At 40.0% G+C, this 23,917-nt stretch overlaps 1 protein-coding gene, 1 long non-coding RNA gene and 1 pseudogene across 2 annotated transcripts in view; 2 read left to right on the top strand and 1 right to left on the bottom strand.

The window, feature by feature from the left end:
- Window positions 1–23,917, bottom strand: part of LOC131502924 (plasma membrane ascorbate-dependent reductase CYBRD1) — a 35,282-nt gene that overhangs the window by 8,699 nt on the left and 2,666 nt on the right. The window contains exon 2 of the mRNA XM_058714155.1: window positions 9,557–9,765. Coding sequence (XP_058570138.1) covers window positions 9,557–9,765 — 209 coding nt within the window. The remainder of the gene's footprint in view (window positions 1–9,556; window positions 9,766–23,917) is intronic.
- On the top strand, window positions 1,008–3,285 carry LOC131502933 (uncharacterized). The gene is made up of 2 exons (XR_009257262.1): window positions 1,008–1,121; window positions 2,924–3,285. It is a non-coding gene; the product is annotated as an uncharacterized LOC131502933 (long non-coding RNA).
- On the top strand, window positions 16,195–17,793 carry LOC131502927 (G protein pathway suppressor 2-like; annotated as a pseudogene).

Below are 23,917 nucleotides of genomic sequence, written 5' to 3' on the forward strand. Positions count from 1 at the left end.
GCAGTCGGTTAAGCGTCCGACTTCAGCCAGGTCACGATCTCGCGGTCCGTGAGTTTGAGCCCCGCGTCAGGCTCTGGGCTGATGGCTCGGAGCCTGGAGCCTGTTTCCGATTCTGTGTCTCCCTCTCTCTCTGCCCCTCCCCCGTTCATGCTCTGTCTCTCTCTGTCCCAAAAATAAATTAAAAACGTTGAAAAAAAAAAAAAAAGAAAAGAAAACGGCTCTCTAGTGTCATCAGTAACTTCCAGGTCACTAAATCCAAAGGACGGTTTTCAGACCATATTCTCCTCGCTTCTTATAGCACCTGACACTCCTCAAACCCTCTCTTCCTCCTCTAATGTTCCCTTTCTCATCCCTTTACGGTTAACTTTCCAAATCTCATTAATTCCACCTTTGAAATATCTTTAGAAACCATCCATTTTGCTCACTGCTACTGCTACACCTCCAGGCCACCATCGTTTCTCATCTGAACCTCTGTAAACACCTTGCAGCTAGTCTATCTATATTTACTTCTGCCCAACCTCCAATTCATCTTCCATACTCCACTCCAGGATGCCTGACCTCCTTCTTGCTTCTGAAACAAAGAAAACTGCACCCACCTACTCTTCTATTCACCTAGAATACTCTCTCCCCTTTCACCACCAACCTCATGAGTTCAGGTTTTGGTCTGACTTCCTTTACCCCCCCATACCATATGAGAGCTCTCCCAGAATGTTCCATACCCACCTTGTCTACCAAATACTCAAAGACCTGTCTTGTAAACTACATGAGGGCAGAGAGCATGTCTCTTTGGACCCATGCTTTTTTTATGGAACAATGCATCCCCCACAGCCTGGTGAGGAATCTCATACACAATGGGCATTTGGCTCTGTTGAATAAACGGATGGATTAATGAACAAAATTTCATTGACATAAAATGTATGCTCTCAACCATAAAGGTGCCTACGATCTAGAATAGAAATAAAAAATTCCATCTATAGGTCATAAAGGAGCCTTCCATAAGACTTATACAATGGCTGACTTGTGTAATTCTAGTACACTAAGCCCTAGGCTGAGCATTTCCATGCATTATTTGGCTTTGAGCATGATGCTGTGAAGGATGTATCAAAAGCCTTAATTTACAGGTGAGCAAACTAAGTTCAGAAAAGTTCAATAATTTATCTTAAGGTCACGAGCTACAAATGGATGAACCTGATACAAATTGAGGTCTCCCTGATTGCATGTCCTGTGTTCTTAAACACTACTTGCTCTCTGGATCTGAGCAGGAAGGTAGTCAGGGATCAGATTTCCTCCTGCTAAACATAAGTCACGAAGCTGTGAAATGACCTTTCTGAGAAGCCTAGTTAGCACACAAGTAAAACAACGAAAGGTAAGAATTCAAATACTTCAGAGAGCAAAAGAGAATCTTGAGACAATTTAAAATGTTTTTAATTCACCTAAGTTTAATATTAGAAAAATCTACTGATGTAACTGACTACATTAACAGATTACAGAAGAAAAGCTTTTCTCCTAGGTTAACTGATCTCAAACCACATGCTTCTGAACCACCTGGAAGGCCTGTGAGCACATATTTCTGGGCCCCTCACCTAGAGTTTCTGATCCAACAGTTCCGAGGCAGAACCTAAGAATATAGTTTGTTTGGCCCTCAGGGGAGGGAAAGATTTCCAAACAAGTTTCCAAAACGAAATAAAAAATAATAGCCTTAAAGGGAAAGATGATTAATTTGTTTCATTAAAATGAAGAATTTCTGTTTATCAACAAATACTAACAAAAGAGAAAATTTAAGCTTCAAACTGGAAGATATAAGCAATACATATAAATGAAAAGGAATCTGACACAGAACTCCTACAAATCTTCAAGGAAAAGAAAAAAAAACCCTCATTTTTCAAGTGGACAAAAGATATTTCTCTTTCTTAGAAAGGAAACATGAGTGATCAGTGAAATAAACATTAAAACCACAAGAAGACATCATTTTATACCCACTAGTTTGGCAATAATTAAAAGTTTGAAGACGATGCATGTTGGCAAGGATGTGCCTTATGGGTACTCTTACATGCTGCTGGCAGGAACACACTGGGATCAACCAATTTGGAAAACAGTTTGGCATTTCTTTTTTCGTCTGAGTATAATTCCACTCCTAAGTATACGCCCAGAGTAATCTTTGCATATGAGGGCCAGGAGATATGTATATGAATGTTCAATATAGTATTGTTTATAGCAGAAAACTAAAAATAGCCCAAATGTCTAATGGCAAGAGATTGGATAAATAAATTCACGGTATATTTAAACAATGGAATACAAAAGTAAAAATGAATAAACTATAGCTAAGGAATCAAGATAGTTGAATCAGTAGAATGAAAAAAAGTTGCAATAGAATACTTATATTATGATACTGTGTTTTTCAAAATTTATTAAAAAAGCAAAACTAAACAACATATTGTTTGGGGATTCACAGTATGTAGAAAAATTGTAAAGAAAAACAGGGAATGGCAGAAAAACTTCCAGAGAATGGTTACCATTAGAAGTTGGGGTAGTTAGACAGATATGGGATTGAAGTAGAAGTGGGTGGGGGTTCTATGTTTTCTAAATTAGATTGGATAGTAGAATCCTAAGAGTTAATTTTATCATGATTCATTACTTCTAAATACATACAATATTGAGAACCCCAAAGAGCTTTTATTATATTATACATCTATTGATATTTACCATATTAGAAATTAAAGCTGAAACTTCTAAAAATATTTATTCATTTAACAATGATAATAAATTCAGTACATATTTACATAAATAGCATGTCTTACGAAAAATAACTATATTATGTGAAACAAAAAACATGCCAAGTGGCATGTTTTACATATTTGCAAATCACTTTAAGTTCTGATTCAGTAGTAGATAATTGGATTCCTCTATTTGTCTCCACATTCAGGCTTATGTGATATCACATATAATGTAGTCTCTGGAAAAGGCCATGTAACACTTTTGAGAAACTGACACAAAGATAAATACCATCTTAGTATTATGAAAAGAGCTTTGAACAGAAAGAACCACCTGAAAATCTTGGTTACCACTCCCCACTCCCCGTTTCAGAGTTCTCTGGACTAGATTTTGAGAACTACTCTAAGAGGATGCCTCGGAAGCAGAGAGAAGGAATATCTCAGAGAGATGAAATGAAAGAATAAGAAAATATGTGTCAGCAAAATTTGGTGGAAGAATGTCACAAAGAAATTTCAGCTTAATTTCCAATTCAAAAGAGTAAATAAAGGATCTCTGCTTTGCAGGGGAATCATTGCTGTGATTCTGTTTTCAGGGCTGGGGTTTGGGGGTGGGGGGGGTGGGAGGGGAGTAGGTGATCCGGGTCGGTCCAACCCTCTGTAAAAGTGCCTCTTCAAGAGAACACCTAAGACACAAGTGGACCCAAACACATTTTTACTGAGTTTAATCTATGGACTCAGGAAAGGTGGGCTCTCTACTTTTAGGGGTAGGCTCAAGGTTCTCAGCAATCCTGTCCTGACAACAGAATGAGGGAAGCAGAAGTCAGACATACAGAGAAAACAGCCCAGTGAAGAGCACACTTTGAGCCCCAGATAATTTGTTATTTTTTTTAAATGCCCCAGAGGCTAGATTTCACAAGCAGAAAAGAATTCTATACTTGAAATGCTTTACAACCCATAGGTAAACATGAGGAAGAAAGAAGACCTTTCAGCCTTTTTTGGTTGTATTCTTTGTTGCTTACCTCCGTCCTTCCGTCTTACTCTATTTACTGAACGCACCCGGACACTAGCTTCCCTTGGCAGGTAAATCCTGACTTTAAACAAAGGAGCTAAGCCAAACCCCAACAGTGCTAAGGTAAGAAGATATGAACCTGACATTCTCTCCCACGCTCTTCACACATTGGTAGGATTGCTTCTTGAATTGTTCTTTGAAGGGGAGGGGAGCACAAACTGACTTCACAAACTCGGGTGAATGGTCTGCACGCAGTTAAACTTGGAGACTGAAGTGCAGGCAGTCGTGACCGCATAAGCCAGCAGCAAGCCAGCGCCTGCATCCGCTCCAGGAAAGTGGAAACTTCCTGTTCTCCAACCACAAGCGGCAGCTCCAAGGATCTAGAATTCGTCTTGATTCAGAAAGAGAAACTGCTTCCCCTTTTTACTTTAAAAAATTTTTATTTTATTTTATTTTATTTTACGTTAGAGAGAGAGCACGAGCGTGAGAGAGGGGCAGAGGTAGAGAGAGACAATCTTAAGCAGGTTCCGCGCTCTGCTCGGAGCCTGACTCGGGGCTCGATCCCACAACCTTTGGGATCATGACCTGAGCTGAAAGGAAGAGTCACTAGACTGAGCCACCCAGGCACCCCTCCCTTTTTTACTTTTAACTTAAAAAATCTGACAGAAGTATGTCTCTGTCAAAGCATATTTTTGTGGCTCATGAATTTTTGCAACTAAGAATACGGAGGCAGGAATCTTTGTAAATCATAATAAGTAGGGAGCTTAGCTCCTACCAAAAGCCTAGAATTCATTTCTTTCCACTGGGAAAGGAAATGTGCTTTCACTTAATTTCTCCCTGAGCACATCTGGGTGATCTGTTCTGTCACTTGTATGGAGAAGCAATGCAAGTAACTTGAAAATAGCTTTTATGCAGCAAAGGAATAAAGTTGGAATGTCGTCAACTTTTCCTGATAAGAAACTGTTCACCTGGTTCCTGAACAACCACAGGCACCAAGCACAACGTGAGTATTCACAATCTGTGGTGAGGGGACACCTGTCTGCTTGTTTGGTTTTAAAAATTATGTATATATGCTTTGTATATAACATAAGATTTACTTGTATTTGAAACAAAAGAGCCACAGGTTCAAGCAAGTCAAACAAGACACATTTAAAAATTTAATAAGCCCCCAAACCAATCCCACGCACTCCCACAATGTGGCAGTGGGTTGGTGTATTCTCCCATACCTTTCTTTACACATAAACACATACATGCTTTTTTTCTCTTTCCTTTTTTATTTTAAATAACATTTTACTAAACATATTACTTATTCTCCAGTATTTTTTATACTGAAGAATATCATGATTTCACTCTTGGTCAGTAGACATGGCTACATTCCTTGTAATGGCTGTATGATATCCACCATGGATTTACCAAAAATTATTTAACCATTCCCTATTGATGGATATCTAGTGGTTCTGGTTTCCTGCTTGCATAAACAATGTTGCGCTAAAAATCCTTTTTAGGGGCACCTGGCTGGCTCAGTTGGTTGGACATCCAAATTCAGCTCAGGTCATGATCTCATAGTTCCAGCCCCGCGTCGGGTTCTGTGCTGACAGCTCAGAGCCCGGAGCCTGCTTTGAAGTCTGTGTCTCCCTCTCTCTCTGCCCATCCCCTGCTCATGCTCTCTCCCTCTCTCTCTCACTCCCTCTCTCTCAAAAATAAATATTAAAAAAAAAAAATCCTTTTTAGAGTTCCTTACATTACAGTATTTTATTTCTACTCTCTCCAAATGTGGGATTGCTAGGTTAAAGGGTAAGCATATATATATTTTTTTAATTTAGTAGATATTAACACACTACTTCCCTAAAATTTGGTGACAACTCATTTTCCTGTCACTAGTGGAAAAGCAAAAGTGGAGAGCACCTTTGACCACTCACACCCTTGGCAGCAAGGAACATCACCACTGTTGTCCTGTTAGTCTTGTGGGGGAAAATGACATTTTATTGTTGTTTTATTTTATATTCCCCTAACTTCTTAGTGAGGTTGGACATTTTATATGTTGATTGGTGATTTAAGTTTTTCTTCTGTGACCTGCCTGTTCAAATCTTCTGTTTATTTTTCTGTGAGGTTGCCTTTTTGTCATTAATTTTTAGGAGTTTTTTTATATTACATATTAAACACATTAAGCCTTAATATATGACATGACTATCCCCATATCCCTTTGTGCAGTTTCTGTTGACTTTGGTATGTTTTCCCCCACATAATTTTTTATTAAATTTTTTTTTCTTTTTTAATGCTTATTTATTTATTTTGAGAGAGAGAGAGAGCATGAGCAGGGGAGGGGCAGAGACAGAGGGAGAGAGAGAATCCCAAGCAGGCTCCACATTGTCAGCACAGAGCCAGATGTGGGGCTCGATCTCAAATAGTGAGATCATTACCTGAGCCGAAATCAAGAGTTGGACGCTTAACTAACTGAGCCACCCAGGTGCCCCCCTCCATATACTTTAAAAAATTTTTTTATATAATCAAATATGTCTTTTTTTTTCCTTTATGACTTCTGGATTTCTTGTCAACCTGTGGACTCCCCAACTTCAAATTATATAGATTATTTGCTTCTTAATTTTCTTTTTCTCTTTTCATTGGGTTTTTAGGAATCTTTTTTCCTTTGTGTTATATACAGAGTCCTTTCGCTTGTTTGTTTGGTCTCTTCCAAATGGATAACAAATTATGATGGTAACATTTATTAAATAAGCATTCTTTCTCCACTAAATTGAAATACCAAAGTGCCGAAGAAAAAAAACCGTGTACTACTTGGACTGTTTCTGTCCTCTCTGTTCTTTCCATGACTATATTTTGCTTACTCTTGTATTAATAGCTTGTTTTGAAGGCAGGTCTCCCTTCACCTCTTTTTCAACATTTGTTTGATTATCCTTGGATATTTGCTCTGCAAGTTTAAAACTACTATTGGGCTTAAAATGAGAATTATATTATACATAAATATAGTTGAAGAGGGAAAGATATTTCTATATTAATTGTTCTCTTTTAGTAACATGGTATCTCTCTAATTATACCATGTTTTCTGTTTTTCAATAAAATTTTATAGTATTTTACATATTCTACATATAGATTTTATACTTTCGTTGTTCAATTTATTCCTACATATTTGATAATTTTATATTCACATTATAAATGAATTCTACTTCTTATTCTAAGTGGTTATTTCTAGTTTACGCAAAAGTTATTGAATTATGCATGGCTATCTTCTTTTTTTTTTAGTATTTTTAAATGTTTATTTATTTTTGAGGGGGGGAGGGGCAGAGAAAGAGGGAGACGTAGAATCCAAAGCAGGCTCCAGGCTCTGAGCTGTCAGCACAGAGCCTGATGTGGGGCTCGAACCCACAAACTGTCGGATCATGACCTGAGCCGAAGTTGGATGCTTAACCGACTGAGCCACCCAGGTGCCCCTGCATGGCTATCTTAGATCCAGGCACCTTCCCAAATACTCATTACTCTAACCATCTCTGGGTTACTAGACATACATTCTATGTATTTGTTTTTGCAAACTGAAAAAAAGTCACAAATTCTCTATTACTTATTCAGATTTTTTCATTATCTTGTAGCTAAAACCTCTAAAATAAATTTGAATGACCAAGGTAGCAAGCACCAATGTCTTATTAATATAATGGAAATGCCTTCAATATTTCACACTGTAAGCTGGTGTTTGCTGTTGGATGTTAGTAAAGGTGTTTATCATCGGGGCCGCCATCTTGGATGTCAAGATGTAGTACACAGTCGCTCCACATCTAAGAGGAGTTTGTTTTCTCCCAGTGTGCTAGAAAAGTTTAAAGTATCCATTCCTAGAAAGCCAAAGATACAAAACAGTCTGGACCAGTGCCTTTTTTAGAGATAGATTTCAAAAGATCTTACCAATTTCATCTAATATTTTATTGTCCTGTTTAGTTTTTTTTTTTTTTTATGTTTATTTATTTTTGAGAGAGGGACAGAGACAGAGTGTGAGCAGGAAAGGGGCAGAGAGATAGAGGGAGACACAGAATCTGAAGCAGGCTCCAGGCTCTGAGCTTTCAGCAACAGAGCCCAACGTGGGACTCGAAACCGGGAACCTGAGATCATGACCTGAGCCTAAGTCGAGCGCTTAACCGATTGAGCCACCCAGGTGCCCCAATCCTGTTTAGGTTTTCTAATTCCTCTTGGATCAAATCTGGTAGTCTATATTTGGCAAGAAAAGAATCCTTATTTCTTAAAGATTTTTAAGTATATTATGATATATTAAAATTTAACAATCTGTCCTAATTTTAAAATAATATCTGTATCTATGATTAATTTTTTTCTTATTCTGAAGGTTGTATATTTTGTTTTTTCTCAGGTTTGCAATGGTTTATCTCTTTTATTTTATTTTTTTTTAAAGAACCAGCTTTTCATTTCATTTATAATTTCTTCTATTTTTTATTCACTTCAGTTTCTTACTTCTCCTATATTCACAGAAAAGTGAAGTTCACATTGATATCCCAATTAGATAGCTGGCTATATACTGTCCTAAGGAAGGGAAGTGAATTGCCATAGTTCACAAAGATTTTTCAACAAAATGGTTACCACCAAAAAGATTTTAAAAATTCACCTTTTACTTTAGTGTCCTAGAATAGCCAAATCCTTATCACACTCCATTAACTTTTGTTCATATACACTGCTCTCAAATGTATGTGTTTTTAATAAGTGAAGAGAAGACAGGGGAAAACTAAACTAATCCCTGAGCCTTCAAAATCTAACAAAGAAGTAAAATTCATGTCTTCACTCATAAAGTTAGGAAATAGAAATGACAGGAGCAACTGGGTGGCTCAGTCAGTTAAGCACCCGACTCTTGATTTTGGTTCAGGTCATGAGTCCGGCATCAGGTTCTGTGCTGACAATGTGGAGCCTGCTTGAGATTCTCTCTCTCCATTTCTCTCTCTACCCCCTCTCCCTCTCTCTCTTTCACTCTCATAAATAAGTAAATAAATAAATAAACTTAAAAAAAAAAAAAAAAGGAGGGGCGCCTGGGTGGCTCAGTTGGTTAAGCGCCCAACTTTTGCTCAGGTCATGATCTCACAGTTTGTGAGTTCGAGCCCTGCACTGGGCTCCGTGCTGATAGCATGGAGCTCACTTTGGATCCTCTAATTCTTTCTCTGTCCCTCCTCTGCTCATGTGCGTACACTCTCTCTCAAAAGTAAATAAACATGAAAATAAACTTTTATAAAACAAAAAAGAGAAGAAAAATGATAGAGGAATATGGGAAAGAAATCTTGCCTATGCTTGTTTATTCAGCACATGGAACTTGAAGTCCAGATAATGGCAGTCTAGGTGTTATGGAGACAGTAATTTCCCTACATGGATATGTCCATATTTAAAATCTCATGCTCAGGGTGCCTGGATAGCTCAGCTGGTTGAGTGTCCAGCTTCAGCTCAGGTCATGATCTCACAGTTTGTGAGTTCGAGCCCCGCATTGGGCTCTGTGCTGACAGCTCAGAGCCTGGAGCCTGTTTCGGATTCTGTGTCTCCCTCTCTCTCTGCTCCTCCCCCGCTCGTTCTCTCTCTCTCTCTCTCTCTCTCTCTCTCTCTCTTCCAAAAATAAATAAACATTAAAAAAATTTTTTTAAATCTCATGCTCAAGCTTAAAGACTGAATTCTGCAGTTCTGGTGGCCCTTCAGAGAAGAATACTTATAATGGAAACAAAATGGAACAGGGCCTAAAGGGAATGAGAAGATTATTTCCAAGAAATATGAATGTGTAGAAAACATCTACAGTATCTGAACTGTTTTGCTTTTCATATCATGCTTACAAATACACTGAGACATTGACCTGTAAGATGTAGAGTATGACGACCGTCAGTCCGACCCAGCTGTGTAGACTGTACATGTTGGGGATATTCTTGGCATTGTGGAAATCAAAAACAGCCACCAGAGAGATAATTGCAAGAATGGCAGCAACAGCGTGTAAACCTGCATGGATGGATTTCATCAGGAGCTTGCTGCATTTCCAGGTCCATGGCAGTCTGTATACGATGATGGCTAGAAAGAAGCAAAAGGGGACAGAACGTGGCATTGTTGTTTTTAATTAACACAAGTTGAACAGTTTGACGCGCTGAACACTCCCTTCCATGAAACCCTTTTCACCTGGCTTCTGCTTCTCCCCTCTTCCCTGCCTCTCAGGGGTTCATTCTTGGGCTCTTTTGCCGGCATCTTCTTTATTTCCGACTTATGAACAAACTCTGGTGGCTCTCAGGGTCAATTCTAAGACTTTTTCCTCCCTCTACACTCTCTGTGGGTGATCTCATTCACTCTTTCACTGAGATGCTACCTACATGGCAGGGACTCCCAAATTCTCACCTCCAGTTCATACCTTTTTAAAGTAGGCTCCATGCCCAGCATGGAGGCCAACATGGGGCTTGAACTCACAACGCCGAGATCAAGACCTGAGCTGAGATCAAGAGTCAGACGCTTAACCAACTGAGCCACCCAGGAGCCCCTTAAGCCCAGAACTTTCTTCTTACCTCCAGACCCACAAAATCCAACAGCTTCTTTACATCTCTATAGAGATGCCTCCAAATATCTCAAACTCAACACATCCAAAACTAAATTATTAATCTTATGACCTGGTTTCTTCATATAGTCATAGTTTGATAAGAAAAGACAGACTAAGGAATATATATATATTCCATATATATGTATATATATACACACACACACACACACACACACATATATGCACAAAGATTTAACCAAACAAAAGAGTATATCCACATATTTTACAAAAAGGTATATCCAAATATAGATAAACATAAGAAAGATGTCAATTTCACTAGTCAACAGAGAAATGCAAATTAAAATCAAATGAGAATATGTCTACCACATATCTGAATGGCTAAACATGAAAAATGCCAAGTATTGCAGAGGATGTAAAGCAATCACAGCTCTCATGTTCTGCTGATGGGAGTTTAAATGGGAACAAACACTGTGGCAAAGTAGCAGTATTCACTCAAGCTAAACTTATGCATAACTTATGATCCAGCAATTCTACTCCTGGGTATATGCCCCAAAGGAATATGTACATATGTTCACCAAAAGACATGCACTAGAATATTGTTAGCATCACTATTTGTAGTGGCCCCAAACTAGAAACTCCCCAAATGCCCATCGTTAATAGAATGAATAAATAAACTGTGATATATTTACACCATGGAATAATATACAGCAAAGAGAATGAATGATCTATAACTAGAACATCACCCAATGATATGGATCAACCTATAATGTGGGTGCCAAGAAACCAGACATAAACAGTTATAGACAATTTATACGAACTATAAAAACAGGCAAAACTCATCTCTGCAATAAGAAAAGTCAGGATAATGGTTGCCCTTGTGAGGAAGTGGTATAGTAACTGAAAAGGAACATGCAAGAGATTTCTAGCTTTCTGCTAATGTTCTGTTTCTCAGTCTGAATGCTGGTTACATAGGTGTTCACGGAGGGAAGATTTCACCAAGCTACACACCATATGTACATTTTTCTGCACATAGATTAAACTTCAACAAAAACATTTTTGAATAGCATTTTTTTAAATGTGCTGGTTTAAGCAATAGATTATATAGCCACGTTAAGCAGCCTGCAATTTTTGTTCTGAAGACAATATCCTGCCCCTACCCACCCTCATTCTCACCCCTCCAGTCCATGTCAGGAAAACTTTAGAGGTCTGAAAATGTATGACAGGTGGATAAAGTCTGAAGAATACTTCCTCTGGAAGGTGGATTCCATTATAACAGCAGTGTATATTGCTTAGTTCCAGCACGAAAAAAAAAAAAAAAAACATATTCCCACTACAGACGTTTATAATTCAAATATATAGAACTTCATAGGATCACAGAAATTTATGGCATTATCTAGTCCATTCTCAGTCACAAATGCATAAACCTACAAAGACAGATGTGGGTTCAGCCTCTTTAAAGCCTACAGCAAAAGATGTCAATCTTCGTATTCTTTGGTTCCATTCCTTAACACTTGACAGCCCTCACCATTAAGACAGTCTTCTTTTCATCTAGTCCAAACTCTGAAGGATTGCTACTTACTAATTTTAGTGTACATATGGATACCTTATAAATGTTGATCGATTATATTTCCTCGAGGACATGGGGACTTTTTGGATAATCATTTCTATATTCAATGAATCTTTTCAAGCCATTTAGTGCAACCGGGTATACCAGTTGACCCTTAAACAACGTTAGGGGCAATGACCCCAACTAAGTTGAAAATCCACATATAACTTTTGACTCCCCCAAAACTTCACTACTAATAGCCTACTGTTCACTGGAACCCTTACTGATAACATAAACAGTTGATTAACACATATTTTGTATATGCATTATATACTGTATTCTTAGAATGAAGTAAGCTAGAGAAAAGAAAATGTTAAGAAAATCATAAGGACAATACATTTACAGTACTGTCGTGTGTTTATCCAAAAAAAAAAAATCCACCCGTAAGTGGACCTGCACAGTTCAAACCCATGTTGTTCAAGAGTCAACTGTACTTTTAAAATCTAGCTCAATGTCCCTTCTCATCCTTACTTCATCCTCTCTGAAGGAAGGAATGCATTTTGCTGTTTCTCCTTGTATCCTGAGCCTAGAACAGCCCTGGGCTCAAAGCATGTAGCTCCATAAGTATGATTTTTAACTCTTATTTTGAGATAATTGTAGATTTACATGCAGTTGTAAGAAATAATACAGACAGATACCATCTACTCCTCACACAAATGATAACATCTGATATTACCAATGGTAACATCCTACATAACCATAGTACAACATCACAACTAAGAAACAGACATCAATATAATCCACTGACCTAATTCAGATTTCACTAATTTTATTTGTGTGTGTGACTTTTGAGTGTTTTTTAAATAAATGTAAGATACTTTCTTCAGGCTGATCAAAGTCGAGAAGTCAAACTGAAGTCAACTCAGACACATGGTTTCCCCTCCTTATGCTTTTTCTCCTTGGAATTAGTGGATATACATATCCCTATGTACATGTGATTCTCAAGTTTTCATATAAATCATATGAAACATATATGATTCTCAAGTTTTTAAGGAAAGCAAATGTCTCTTTACCCATGAATTTGTGACCTTTCATCCACACAGTGGAGCCTTTTGCAATCTGTGTGATCAGGCATTAGTAAAATAAAAATGTGGATAATATGAAAATCTAATAATACATCTCACCCTCTTCTGGGTTAACATGATTTATTACACACACACACACACACACACACACACACACACACACACACACCTGAACCCTTACACACCATGCTAAGTGCTCTATATGTTTACATCATAATTTTTACCTCAACTCTGTAAAAAAGGTATGATTACTATTACCATTATACAGAGGAGAAAGCTAAGGCAGAGAGATGTTAATCTCAATTCGCATTTTAAAAATAATTATTATTGTTGCTATCATCATCATCCTATCATCCAGGCACTGCCCTTATCTTAGATGAGGGAACTTGAACATCTATGTATGAAAAGGAAATACGTGGACTATGTTTGCTTGAAAAGCAAATTATGAACAATAAATCACAACAGCTTTTTCTCCCTGATCTGGATCCTGTTGTGTCAAAAATTTCCAAAATCAAAACTAACCTCTGATATTAGAAGTCAGGAGTAATTATCATGACCGAGAGAAGTTACGATGGTTACCAGGAAGATTCTTCGGTGCCTGGGATGTTGTTTCACCATCCAGGTACGTGAGTGTGTTCCTTATAAAAACATGTAACTTATGATTTAGGTACTTCTCTGCATGTGTGTGGTTCTTCAATAAAACACTTGCCTAAAAAAAATGTTCAGTGAAGAATTTTTACTCTTCTAAATACTACAGGCATCATAGAGGAATGTGTTGAATTTCCTGCAAAACTAAAATCTTTGCTCCTTGAGTGTTAAAACTGGATTTTTGAACCTTGCACATTTACTCAAATGCTTTCAGACTGGTTGCACACAAGCTTTCCTTCTCCAGCAGTAGCATGAATGGACACAATGTAATCTTTTATTGATGATTTGGGGTTACCAATAAAACATACTGTCCTATTACCAGTGGAGAAAATCCTAAGGGGCTTCTAGAGCTGGAGAGGTGCTTCCCTCCCATCTGCATAAGCCCAGGCAGTTACGATGTTTCAGCCCCTGGGTCTAGTTTAGAGTTCTTCAATCTCCTCTTTTAGTTTCTTGCTTAGGTTAGGGTGCTTACCCTCTTCCATCATCCTGTATAATCTTTTATTCCTACCACCTCTGAGTTCTAGTTTATACCTTTTTATGTTGACAAAAATCAGAACCTCTGTTAAATCAGGGTGATGGATACATGGGGATGTTATGTTACTTTCCGTATGACTGAAAAAATTCTTACTATTTTTCAAGTTAAAACAATATTTTTGTAAGTTCACAAACCCAATAGCGAATTAATCTCAGCCACTAAGTCGGCAGCCCTCGGAAACTGGAGGGGGCTCTCATGTGAGTGAGGCCTGGAGTTTCTGCCTCTCTTGGGTATGTGGAAATTCTGCCAAATGTAAATAGTTGACTACCATTCAGAGTGTTCTTTAGATAAATGAAGGATAACTGCAAAATGTTACATTTGCATAAAGTGTTTACATGTTTTTAAAGATGTATAAATAACAAAAATACGGTGGACTCCCAGAGAAAAGGGCAATCTTAACAAAGCAAACCACATTTCTTAAACAAGAAGCTACTCTCAACAGCTATAAAAACTGCCTGGAGAGCAGAATTTAAATATTTCTTGCTTTTCTGGCTTGGCATTTACCTAGACACCATTCCTGAGGTTCAGTGAGAAGGAAGAAAAACGTCTCATAAGCCCATGAGGAGGGGAAACGGCATCAAATGGCTACTTGTAACTGAAACAAGGGTTTTCTGTTAGAGGCCCGAGTTGGCAAGACCATATCCTCGCAGAAAACGAAGGGAAACATGAACACATATATATGTGAGAAATACATTTTAAATCTTCTTTAGAAGAAAAATTATTGGTAGTGGAACACACCAGGAAGAAAGAAGAAAGAAAAGAGAAAAGAAGGCAAAGAAGGAAAGGGAAAAGGAAATCAACACCTGTGTATAATTATTTCTCGGACAAATGAAGGTGAAAATATAGTAACTTGAACTGAATTTAATTAGAAAATTTCTCAGCTCCTAGCTGCATGATCAATTCAGGAATGTGTGAAAATATACATTCTCTAAGATGTAATCTCTGGTTTGACACCAGCTTTCCATCCATAAACTATCTATAGGCAATACAAATTTTAGATCTGTCAAAGCGTGTGTGAAGAGAGAGGAACTTGGAGGGAGAAATGTCCCCAAACATAGAAAACAATTTGACTCTAGTTCTTCCGTGTTTAAATCTTGTGATTCATGAAGGTAGGGGCATGTCTACTTTGTTCAGTGTCATATCTCAGCAGTTAGCACACAGCCTGGTACATAGTAGGACTTCATTAAGTGTTTGTTGAATAAATAAATTTTTTAAAGTACAGTAGGGGCGCCTGGGTGGCTCAGTCAGTTACCCATCTGTCTTGGGCTCAGGTCATGATCTCACCGTATGTGGGTTCAAGCCCCACATCCGGCTTTGTGCTGGCAGCTCAGAGCCTGGAGCCTGCTTCAGATTCTGTGTCTCCCTCTGCCCCTCCCCAACGTGTGCTCTCTCTCTCTCAAAAATAAATAAACACTTAAAAATAAAAAAATTAAAAAGTACAGTAATTCATTGTTTCCCAGCAAATGAGCAGATCCTCTTTGAAAATGCACAAATCAAAAACTCAAGACAATCTGTACTGCTGATCCAAGTGTAAGACCAAGTGGTCCTTTCAAGCAAGTAAAAGGTAGTCTACACCTGGGCCCACTTAACAGCTTGACGTATGCTTTAAATGAACCCCCAAATAAAATAGGAGTAATTGTTTGAAGTACAGTGGAATTTTAAAACACTTATAAATTCTATTTAAATATGGCGTATGCGTTACACTTTCCTTAACCCTTTGAATGAAGTATTATTTTGACATCCTTGGTATACACTCAGAGCAGGATTTACTAATTTCCCCATGCACCCAAGAATGTACCAGACTCTATGCAAAGATCTCCAGTTTAAACGTAAAAGCAGAGAATCCTTTAAAATAATCTTCTTGGAAAGATTCCTACGGTAGCTGTCAAAGAGAACCTGAGCTTTGAAGCACGAATGCCTGAAACCCTGGCCCGCTAGAGCTGCGCTTAGCTGAGCACCGGAGGCTGGACAGGCGGGGGTGGGCACGTGACCCGGGCTGCGGCGGGCTTCCGCCTGGGCGGCCCCAGCGCACCTCCCCTCCCCCCCCACCCGGGCGCCCGCCTCCGGGTAGGCCCAGTCCGAGGTCTGGCAGTCAGTGGCAGAGCCGGGCACCCCCGGCCCGAGCGTCCTCAAAAGCACCATGCCTGCGCTCCTGGAGCACCCCAAGCTTTCCAACGCTGTGGCTGGGTGTTGCACCAGCACACAAAATGGAGCGGGAGCGCAAGCGGCCAGCGGAGTAAGAAGAGGTGGACAAGACGATGGAACAGAAGATGAAGGAAGAGCAGGGAGAAGGGAGAAAAAGGACATGGCATGTTGCATCCACAGGGCTCCTGAAACAATGCTATGGGCACCAGTGACAGTCACAACAAAGTTTATTACAATGAGAGGCAAGGCCAACCGATCGGGACCAGCACTCTTGATAAGAGTGCGGCCCCAAACAGCCGGGGTACAGAGTTTCTATAACCGATCACATCGTTTTATCTTCACCTGGGAACAGAACAAAGAAACAGTTTCCAGATGAGTTAGAAACAGTTTCCAGATGAGTTAGAAACAGTTGCCTAACGAGGTATTTATTTTAGACTTTCTGCCTCTAAGTTGCAACCAGTGGATCTCCTTGACCCTGTCTCTGATGCTCTTTTCTTTGAATTTTTGTTTCCTTAATTGGTGAAGCCTAATTTACAAGAGTATGAGGCGTAGTTTACAAGAGCAAAGCAAGACTGTTATCTCTTAACCTTCAGTGTCAACACAAAGCTGTTATTTTTCAAGCTAAGCGTTAGCCCTACACTACAATTTAACCCTTACAGGCAGAGAGAATGTCGCTAGAGGAGAACAAGGAACAAATCCTGAAGTTGCAGGAGAAGCTTGGGGCCCTACAGGAAGAGAAGCACCAGTTTTTCCGACAGCTCAAGAAAGTTTTACCTGAGAGTGAGAAACGGAGGCTTAGGGAGCACAGTGACCTGACCAGGCTGACGTCAGCTGCGCAACAGCAGAGCCTGATTGTTCACACAGGCACACAGGAGCTCCCCTCCTCAGCATGCAGAAGAGCCCCGGAGGACACAGTCGCCCAGGCACCCTCATAGTGGCTGCTGGCAGGGCCAAACAGATGTTCCCACCCCAAGTCCTTACAACCCTGCAGGAGGCGGGCTCAGCAGCAGCTTTCGCAGGGACCCCAGAGGTCGGCCAATACCAAGGCTGTGCTTACGGGACCGCCCACCTCGCTGTGGACCCCCTTAGCCGGCCCTAGGCTGCGCTCAGAACACCTTCGGCGTTTCCGGCAGTGCGGTACCTGTCACGGCCACAGCCCTGTGCAGTGCACAGCCACCGTCAGCCCACCCAGATAGGGTTCCTCCAGCCTGGTGGTGACCTGGCCTGACAAAAGCCCTTGCAAAAGCAGATGCAACATACTAACCAATGGACTTATTTTCTGACTCTTCCTCCCTGCACCGCATGCACCCCCAAGCTCTGCGTCCAGCCCCTGCCCTCTTTGCCTCTCCCCAGCTCCCTGTGCAGATGTAACTGGCAGGAGAGTCGGGCTTTGCAGCTACCAGCCAGCCTGGCCCTCGGCTCCATCTTCATCCAGCACAGCCAGAACTCGCCATTCTACCACAAGTGACCATCAGACTTTTGTCTTCAACCTCACCCCCACTCCCTGCCATGGGTGAGGGTCCCCAGTGTGTCCCAGTCCAAAAAAATCTACCTGCCACTGCAAAAAAAAAAAAAAAAAAAAAAAAAAAAAGAATCTGAGCTTTGGAACATGCCTGTGTATTCAAACCGTCTCGACCTTTAGAGAGTCAAAATGTAGGAAGTGATTTGGATGATTTGGTAGATTTGTTTTAGTATCTTGGCACTGAAGCATCTCTTTAAAGTGACTGAAATCATCACACAGGTGGCTACCTGGTATCGAAGAGTGTGTGAAGAGAGGAAAATTCAATTAATTGCTAGATATTTAAATACCCAGAAACTCTGCAGTGCAGAAACATAAACTATATTTTCTTATGCTTCACATCGATATTATGTAACAAATTAGAAATAGTACTGGCTCTGATATCACCTCTTTGACCCTAGTCAGACAATCTCTAAACTTAGGAGCTGAACGTCAAATCTTAGCCAGCTCTAAACATCTAGGGCTCAGGTTTTCTAGAAGAAAACTGTAACTCAGCTCTAACAAACTTAAATGGGAACAGCTTGTAGACAGGGCTACATTTTACTTATTTGTTTTACACAGTGTCTGGCATGCAGTAAGTGTTTAATAAATGTATGCTAATTAAATAGGATGATATATGAAAACTGGATGAATGAACAAACTTAGAAAAGTACAGCCAAAGTCTGTACAGTTCTTTCAAAGCCTATTTTTACCTTTTAAGAAAGTTTCTCCTGGAAGAAAAAAAAAAGTTATAAAAAAAACATTTCTGGTCTATTTTCTCGACAGAGAAGATTATTCTTTTTAAGGGAAAAATTTAAATCCCACAAAGTCAAGACAGAAAGTCACTTGTAAACTGGGAGGTATGGAGTGGATTTGGTCCGTAGATGTGTTTTGTTTGATCAGCACAATATTTGGGGGGTTTTGTTTTGGCTGTGTGGCTGGTTTACTTTTAGACTGAACCAGTTTTTTAAAATCTGTATTCTCCTGGATAATGGGAAGCTCTAGCCACTCGGGGCTGGCATCCCCATAGAGCCACAATCTGCTGCAGCTAAGAGGTTTCCTATTTTGTCAAAAGTAGACACTCTCCAGTTCTTTACAGTCCTCCCTCCACCCTCAACATGCACACACAGAAGGCATTTCCCCTCAGCTGTATGAGGATCTGACCTTTTGTTAATGGTCTTAGTTAACAGATAAAGTAGCTTCACACTAATGTTATTAGGAAACATTGCTCACAATAAAATGACCCCCTGATTGGTAAACTGTGTCTAGACTGGGAAAAGTAATGAAAAATCTATAAATACCTGATAAGAATGCCAAACTCTGGGCTTCCCAGAGTGCAATGATAACTGTTATACCCTATGTTGCTTTCCTAGGGCTATCATAACAAATTACCAAAAACTGAGTGGCTTCCAGTAACAATAAATGTATTCTCTCATCGTTCTGAAGGCCAGAAGCCCAAAATCATGGTGTTGGCTGGACTAGTTCCTTCTGGAGGCTCTGAGGGAGAATCCAGTCCATACCTCTCTCCTAGCTTCTGGAGGCTGCTGGCAACTCATGGTGTTGCTTGGCTTGTTGACACATCATTCCAATCTCTGCCTCTATCTTCATATTGCCTTCCCCTCTCTGTGTCTGTGTCTCCAATCTTCTCCCTTCTGAGGACACAAGTCATTGGATTTAGGGCCCACTCTAGATCAGGATGATCTCATCTTGAGACCCATAACTTTACTTCTGTAAAGACACTATGGTCACATCCACAGGTCCTTAAGAATAGGACTTGGACATATCTTTTTGGGGGACACTGTTCAACTCACTATATATCCCCTGCAGGAACACTGGAAGCCAGATCTATAGAGTATTGCAAGAGATACTGGCTGCTTTGGGGCATGGAGACCTAAAGCTCTGATCCCACCAATGCAGATCTCTTCTCCTGGTGAGTAAACTGTCACCTGCAGAGAGGCTAGTTTATGGGGGGATATATGGTTGCTACATGAACCACTGCAGGAAAGGATGCCTGTTTGGGGCACCTGGGTGGCTCCGTTGGTTAAGCACCAGACTCTTGCTTTCCGCTCAGGTCATGATCTCATGGTTCGTGGGATCGAGCCCCACATCGGGCTCTGCACTGACAGTTCAGAGCCTGTTTGGGATTCTCTCTCTCTCCCTCTCTCTCTGCCCCTCCCCAAACACACTCTCTCTCTCCCTCTCAAGATAAATAAATATATTTTTTTAAATCACTTAAAAAAAAAAAGAAAGAAAAGAAAAGAAAAAGGATACCCGATGCGGTCACGCTAGCAAGCTCTGGTTCCTATCCTACATCCTCCTAAGTGGGCTGGTGCCCAGTGTGGTCTTGGCAGTCTTGTGTGTCTGAATGTTTAGTTGAACACAGAAAGACATTCTCGTGGGTGCTACACACCTAATCCACTTCACATATTTACTTTATAAACCATCCTTGTAGGTATGGCCCCTGGTTTAGAGGACTGCCCAAACTTTCATTAATTTAGTAAATATTTATTGAATTCTGACTGCATGCTAGGTAATGTTCTACACACCATGTAGTGTTCTACACTACGTCAGTGAGGAAAACAGACAAGGGAACTTACATTTTAGTAGGAGAAGCCAATGAGTGAATAAATAACTAAAATAGTCAATGGTCAGAATCTGGGTAATACTGTATTTTAAGTTTGGCATCTATATAATTATCTGAAGGACTGGGTGAGAAGTGTGATAGGGAAAGAGGAATCCAGGATGACTGAATGAACATCCAGAAGGATGGGGTTAAGAGTATGGTTGTTTTTAAGATGATAGAAATGGTAACATGTTGGAAATAATCCATCGGGGGGAGAAACTTAGTGATGCAGAAGGAAAAGGGGAGAACTGAAGTGATGATGTCTTTAGGTAGGCAAGAGGAGGCACAGGTCGTACTTAGCAACATTCTAATGACCCTGAGGCCTTTAGAATAAAGATGCATTTCCAATATAATATGACGCCCATTCTTCCCTAATAAACCAGTACTGCCAAACTGGCTGAACAGGATAATCACTGAGGGGGGAGGGAGAGCACATTTACTTTAGATGTTATTATTATCATTATAAAATGAGTAAAATTGCATTTTGTTACAGAACTAATCACTCAGTCATTCAATTGCTATTTATTGGCCTACCAGTTGCCAGGTCTAGTTGTTATTCTAGGTGCCAGATATACAACAGTGAGGAAAGTAATCATTTCTAAAACATTTCTATTAGTTACATTACAAAGAGATCTGCATGTATTTATAGCAAAAAATGTGTTTTGGGTTGCCTTGAATTGTGTCTTCATGCTTTGTAAAAACCCTCATTTCCCTAAAATTGGTAGGTATTATTATTAATAGTGTCCTCAAGGCTGGGTTTAGAGTAGGCATTTTCTCTGGGGCATTTTCTCCACCATCTTCTTTGCCAGGTTCTACGCCAAGAGCCTTTTCATTTTTTTTTTTTTTAATATATGAAATTTATTGTCAAATTGGTTTCCATACAACACCCAGTGCTCATCCCAAAAGGTGCCCTCCTCAATACCCATCACCCACCCTCCCCCCCCACCCCCACCCCCCATCAACCCTCAGTTTGTTCCCAGTTTTTAACAGTCTGCCAAGGGCCTTTTCAAATCATATTTAAGTGGACTTGGATTTGGTCATTTTGAGATACATTATTAGGCTATGCCAACTGCCTTAATTTAAGGCCTACTCAATTTCTTTTTCTTCGTCTTTTAAATGTTACTTAAATGTAGTTAGATTCTCTCACAAAGCCAACTTGAGATCACCATACTATTCCATTTCTCTTCCTTCAGTTTATACAGTCAGCAGAGTTCTGCATGTGGAAAGGGAAGGAGTATAGAATTGCTGAGGCTTCTATTCACCCAATTTATATACTTGAATTTTCTACCTTTTACCAAATAACATATTCCACCCTGCTGAACCTTTTAAAAGGTCAACTGCCACTTTGAGAGGGTTTGTTTCAATCTTTTCTGTGGCCTTCTTTTCAAGGGCTGTTTCTCTGATTTCCTGGCAGTGTACTTATTTCATGGCAAACATTCCTTTTAAGAGAAGTACAAAGCATCTTCTCAAGTTCTCTTTGAAATTCTTCCTCATTCATGTTCGCTAGGTTTCCCACTAGTTTAAAATGTTATTTCAGTTTTAGATGTCCTATTGTCTGTTATATTCTATTTTAGAATACATAGATTTCCCAAAATGTATTTGGACTAGGTGCGTTTAGGTATGCATGTACCCGCCCCCCTCCCCATCACTGCAACACACACACACACACACACACACACACACACACGGGCATTTATTTTGTAACTTTTGTGCTTACTCCAGAGCTTACTTCTTAAAGGTGCTTCACAGGACTCTTTACTTGTTCTCAAATGGTTTTAAATGTTGTCTACTGTCTGTGTATTATATTTGTAAGGCATTTTATGCTCAGAGTAATAACTGGATTTCAGCCTTCCCCTCCTCATCTCTAAATATTTGTGCATCACAGACAAACTCCATTTCATTGTGTTCCTTACTAGGGATCTGAAAGAGCAAAACCTAAAAATTTCCTCACTGAACCAGTAAAAAAGTCTGTTTTAACATGGCTCGTCTGTAACGTGTGTCTCCCTCCTGGCTCACAAAGCCAACTCTTTAATGCTGGCCCTGCAACTAGAGCCCTCGTACTACTGGATAGGAGCAAGCGCGGGGTGACCAAGATTCGTAAGAACTCAGTTATACAATGCATGTGCCTGTATGTATGAAAAAGCTTATGTTTATGTCAATGAAATACATTATCTGATTAAAGTGCTTTCCAAGTCTGGAATCCAAATAGTAAACAGGACGGGGAATGTTGACAGAACAAACATTCTAGAACTAACACAAACCCCGTAACTTAGCTTAGGGGAAACAAGGTTTGCATAAAAGCAACAGATGACCATTTCCAAAATATCCATTCACACGTTTTTGCTCAAAGGTGAGTATGAACAGATTAAGAAAAGTCCGAAGTTTCAAGAAACTAAACTTTTAGGAAAACTCTAATGGACTCTAACACGAATAAACCATTTCAAAGTGTATTTGAGATGAACCTTTTTTTGCTTCTCTTAAGAATACTTTGCAGAAAATAAGCATACTGCCATAAAAGCAGAGAAATGAACCTTGAAAATAGAGCCACTGGAAACATACTACTTCCCTGGGTAAGGTACTTAACTGCTCTGTGTCTTGGTTTATTCTTACATGACTGTGAAAGAGCGCACTCAGTGGGCATACAGGAAGCATTCAATAAATACCAGCGATTGTTTGGTGATTGTCTCCTCTCTCGTAAGTCAGGAAACAGCTAATATCATCTGTGTTTCCCTTACCCTCAACTATGAGAAGACTCTGGAAAGTTTCCTGGTATTAGGAGCTGCTCTGAAGGGCTGGTTGGAAAAGATGAACAGACCGTTGCCACTACTTGGAGCAAACAGGAGATGTTCACAGCTCTGGCCAAACTGAAGGGCTCCACCACGAAGGAAAGAGTGTTTTTGATGACAGTGACTTTGGGACTTCAGTCTGTTTTTCTCGTTTTAGGTCAGTGGCAAAATAACTGGGACTTATGTAACGAAATAACTTGGCTGGCCAATGGCAGGCTCACCCGCATGCCTGTCACAACCCAGGTAAGGGAAGCATTAGCAACTTGTCTGCCACTACATCCCAGAGTGGGAGAATGCTGGCCACACCTGCTGAAGGCTGCAGCACGAGCTTTAAATGGAAACAAAAATCTTTTCTTCAGGAATGAGGTCGGAGCTTTTCTGTTAGCTTGTTTGATTCGGGGAGCCAGATATGGCTGGAGAAAAGGCAGCCCGCTCGGAGACAGAGCTAGAGGTTTCGGCCAGTGGCACCTCTTTCTGAAGCCTTTACACTTCTGTCCATTATTTTCTTTTTTATTTAAAAATTTTTTTTTAACATTTTATTTCTTTTTGAGACAGAGAGAGAGAGAGAGCATGAACAGGGGAGGGTCAGAGAAAGAGGGAGACACAGAATCTGAAACAGGCTCCAGGCTCTGAGCTGTCAGCACAGAGCCCGACGCGGGGCTCGAACCCACGGACCGCGAGATCATGACCTTAGCCGAAGTCGGACGCTCAACTGACTGAGTCACCCAGGCGCCCCGTCTGTCCATTATTTTCTGAGGTATAACCTCAGCTCACCATTTTCTACCTTCTTCTAAATACTTTGTCTGCAAGG

The sequence above is a fragment of the Neofelis nebulosa genome, chromosome 2, assembly GCF_028018385.1.
Source record: "Neofelis nebulosa isolate mNeoNeb1 chromosome 2, mNeoNeb1.pri, whole genome shotgun sequence".
NCBI lineage: Eukaryota > Metazoa > Chordata > Mammalia > Carnivora > Felidae > Neofelis > Neofelis nebulosa.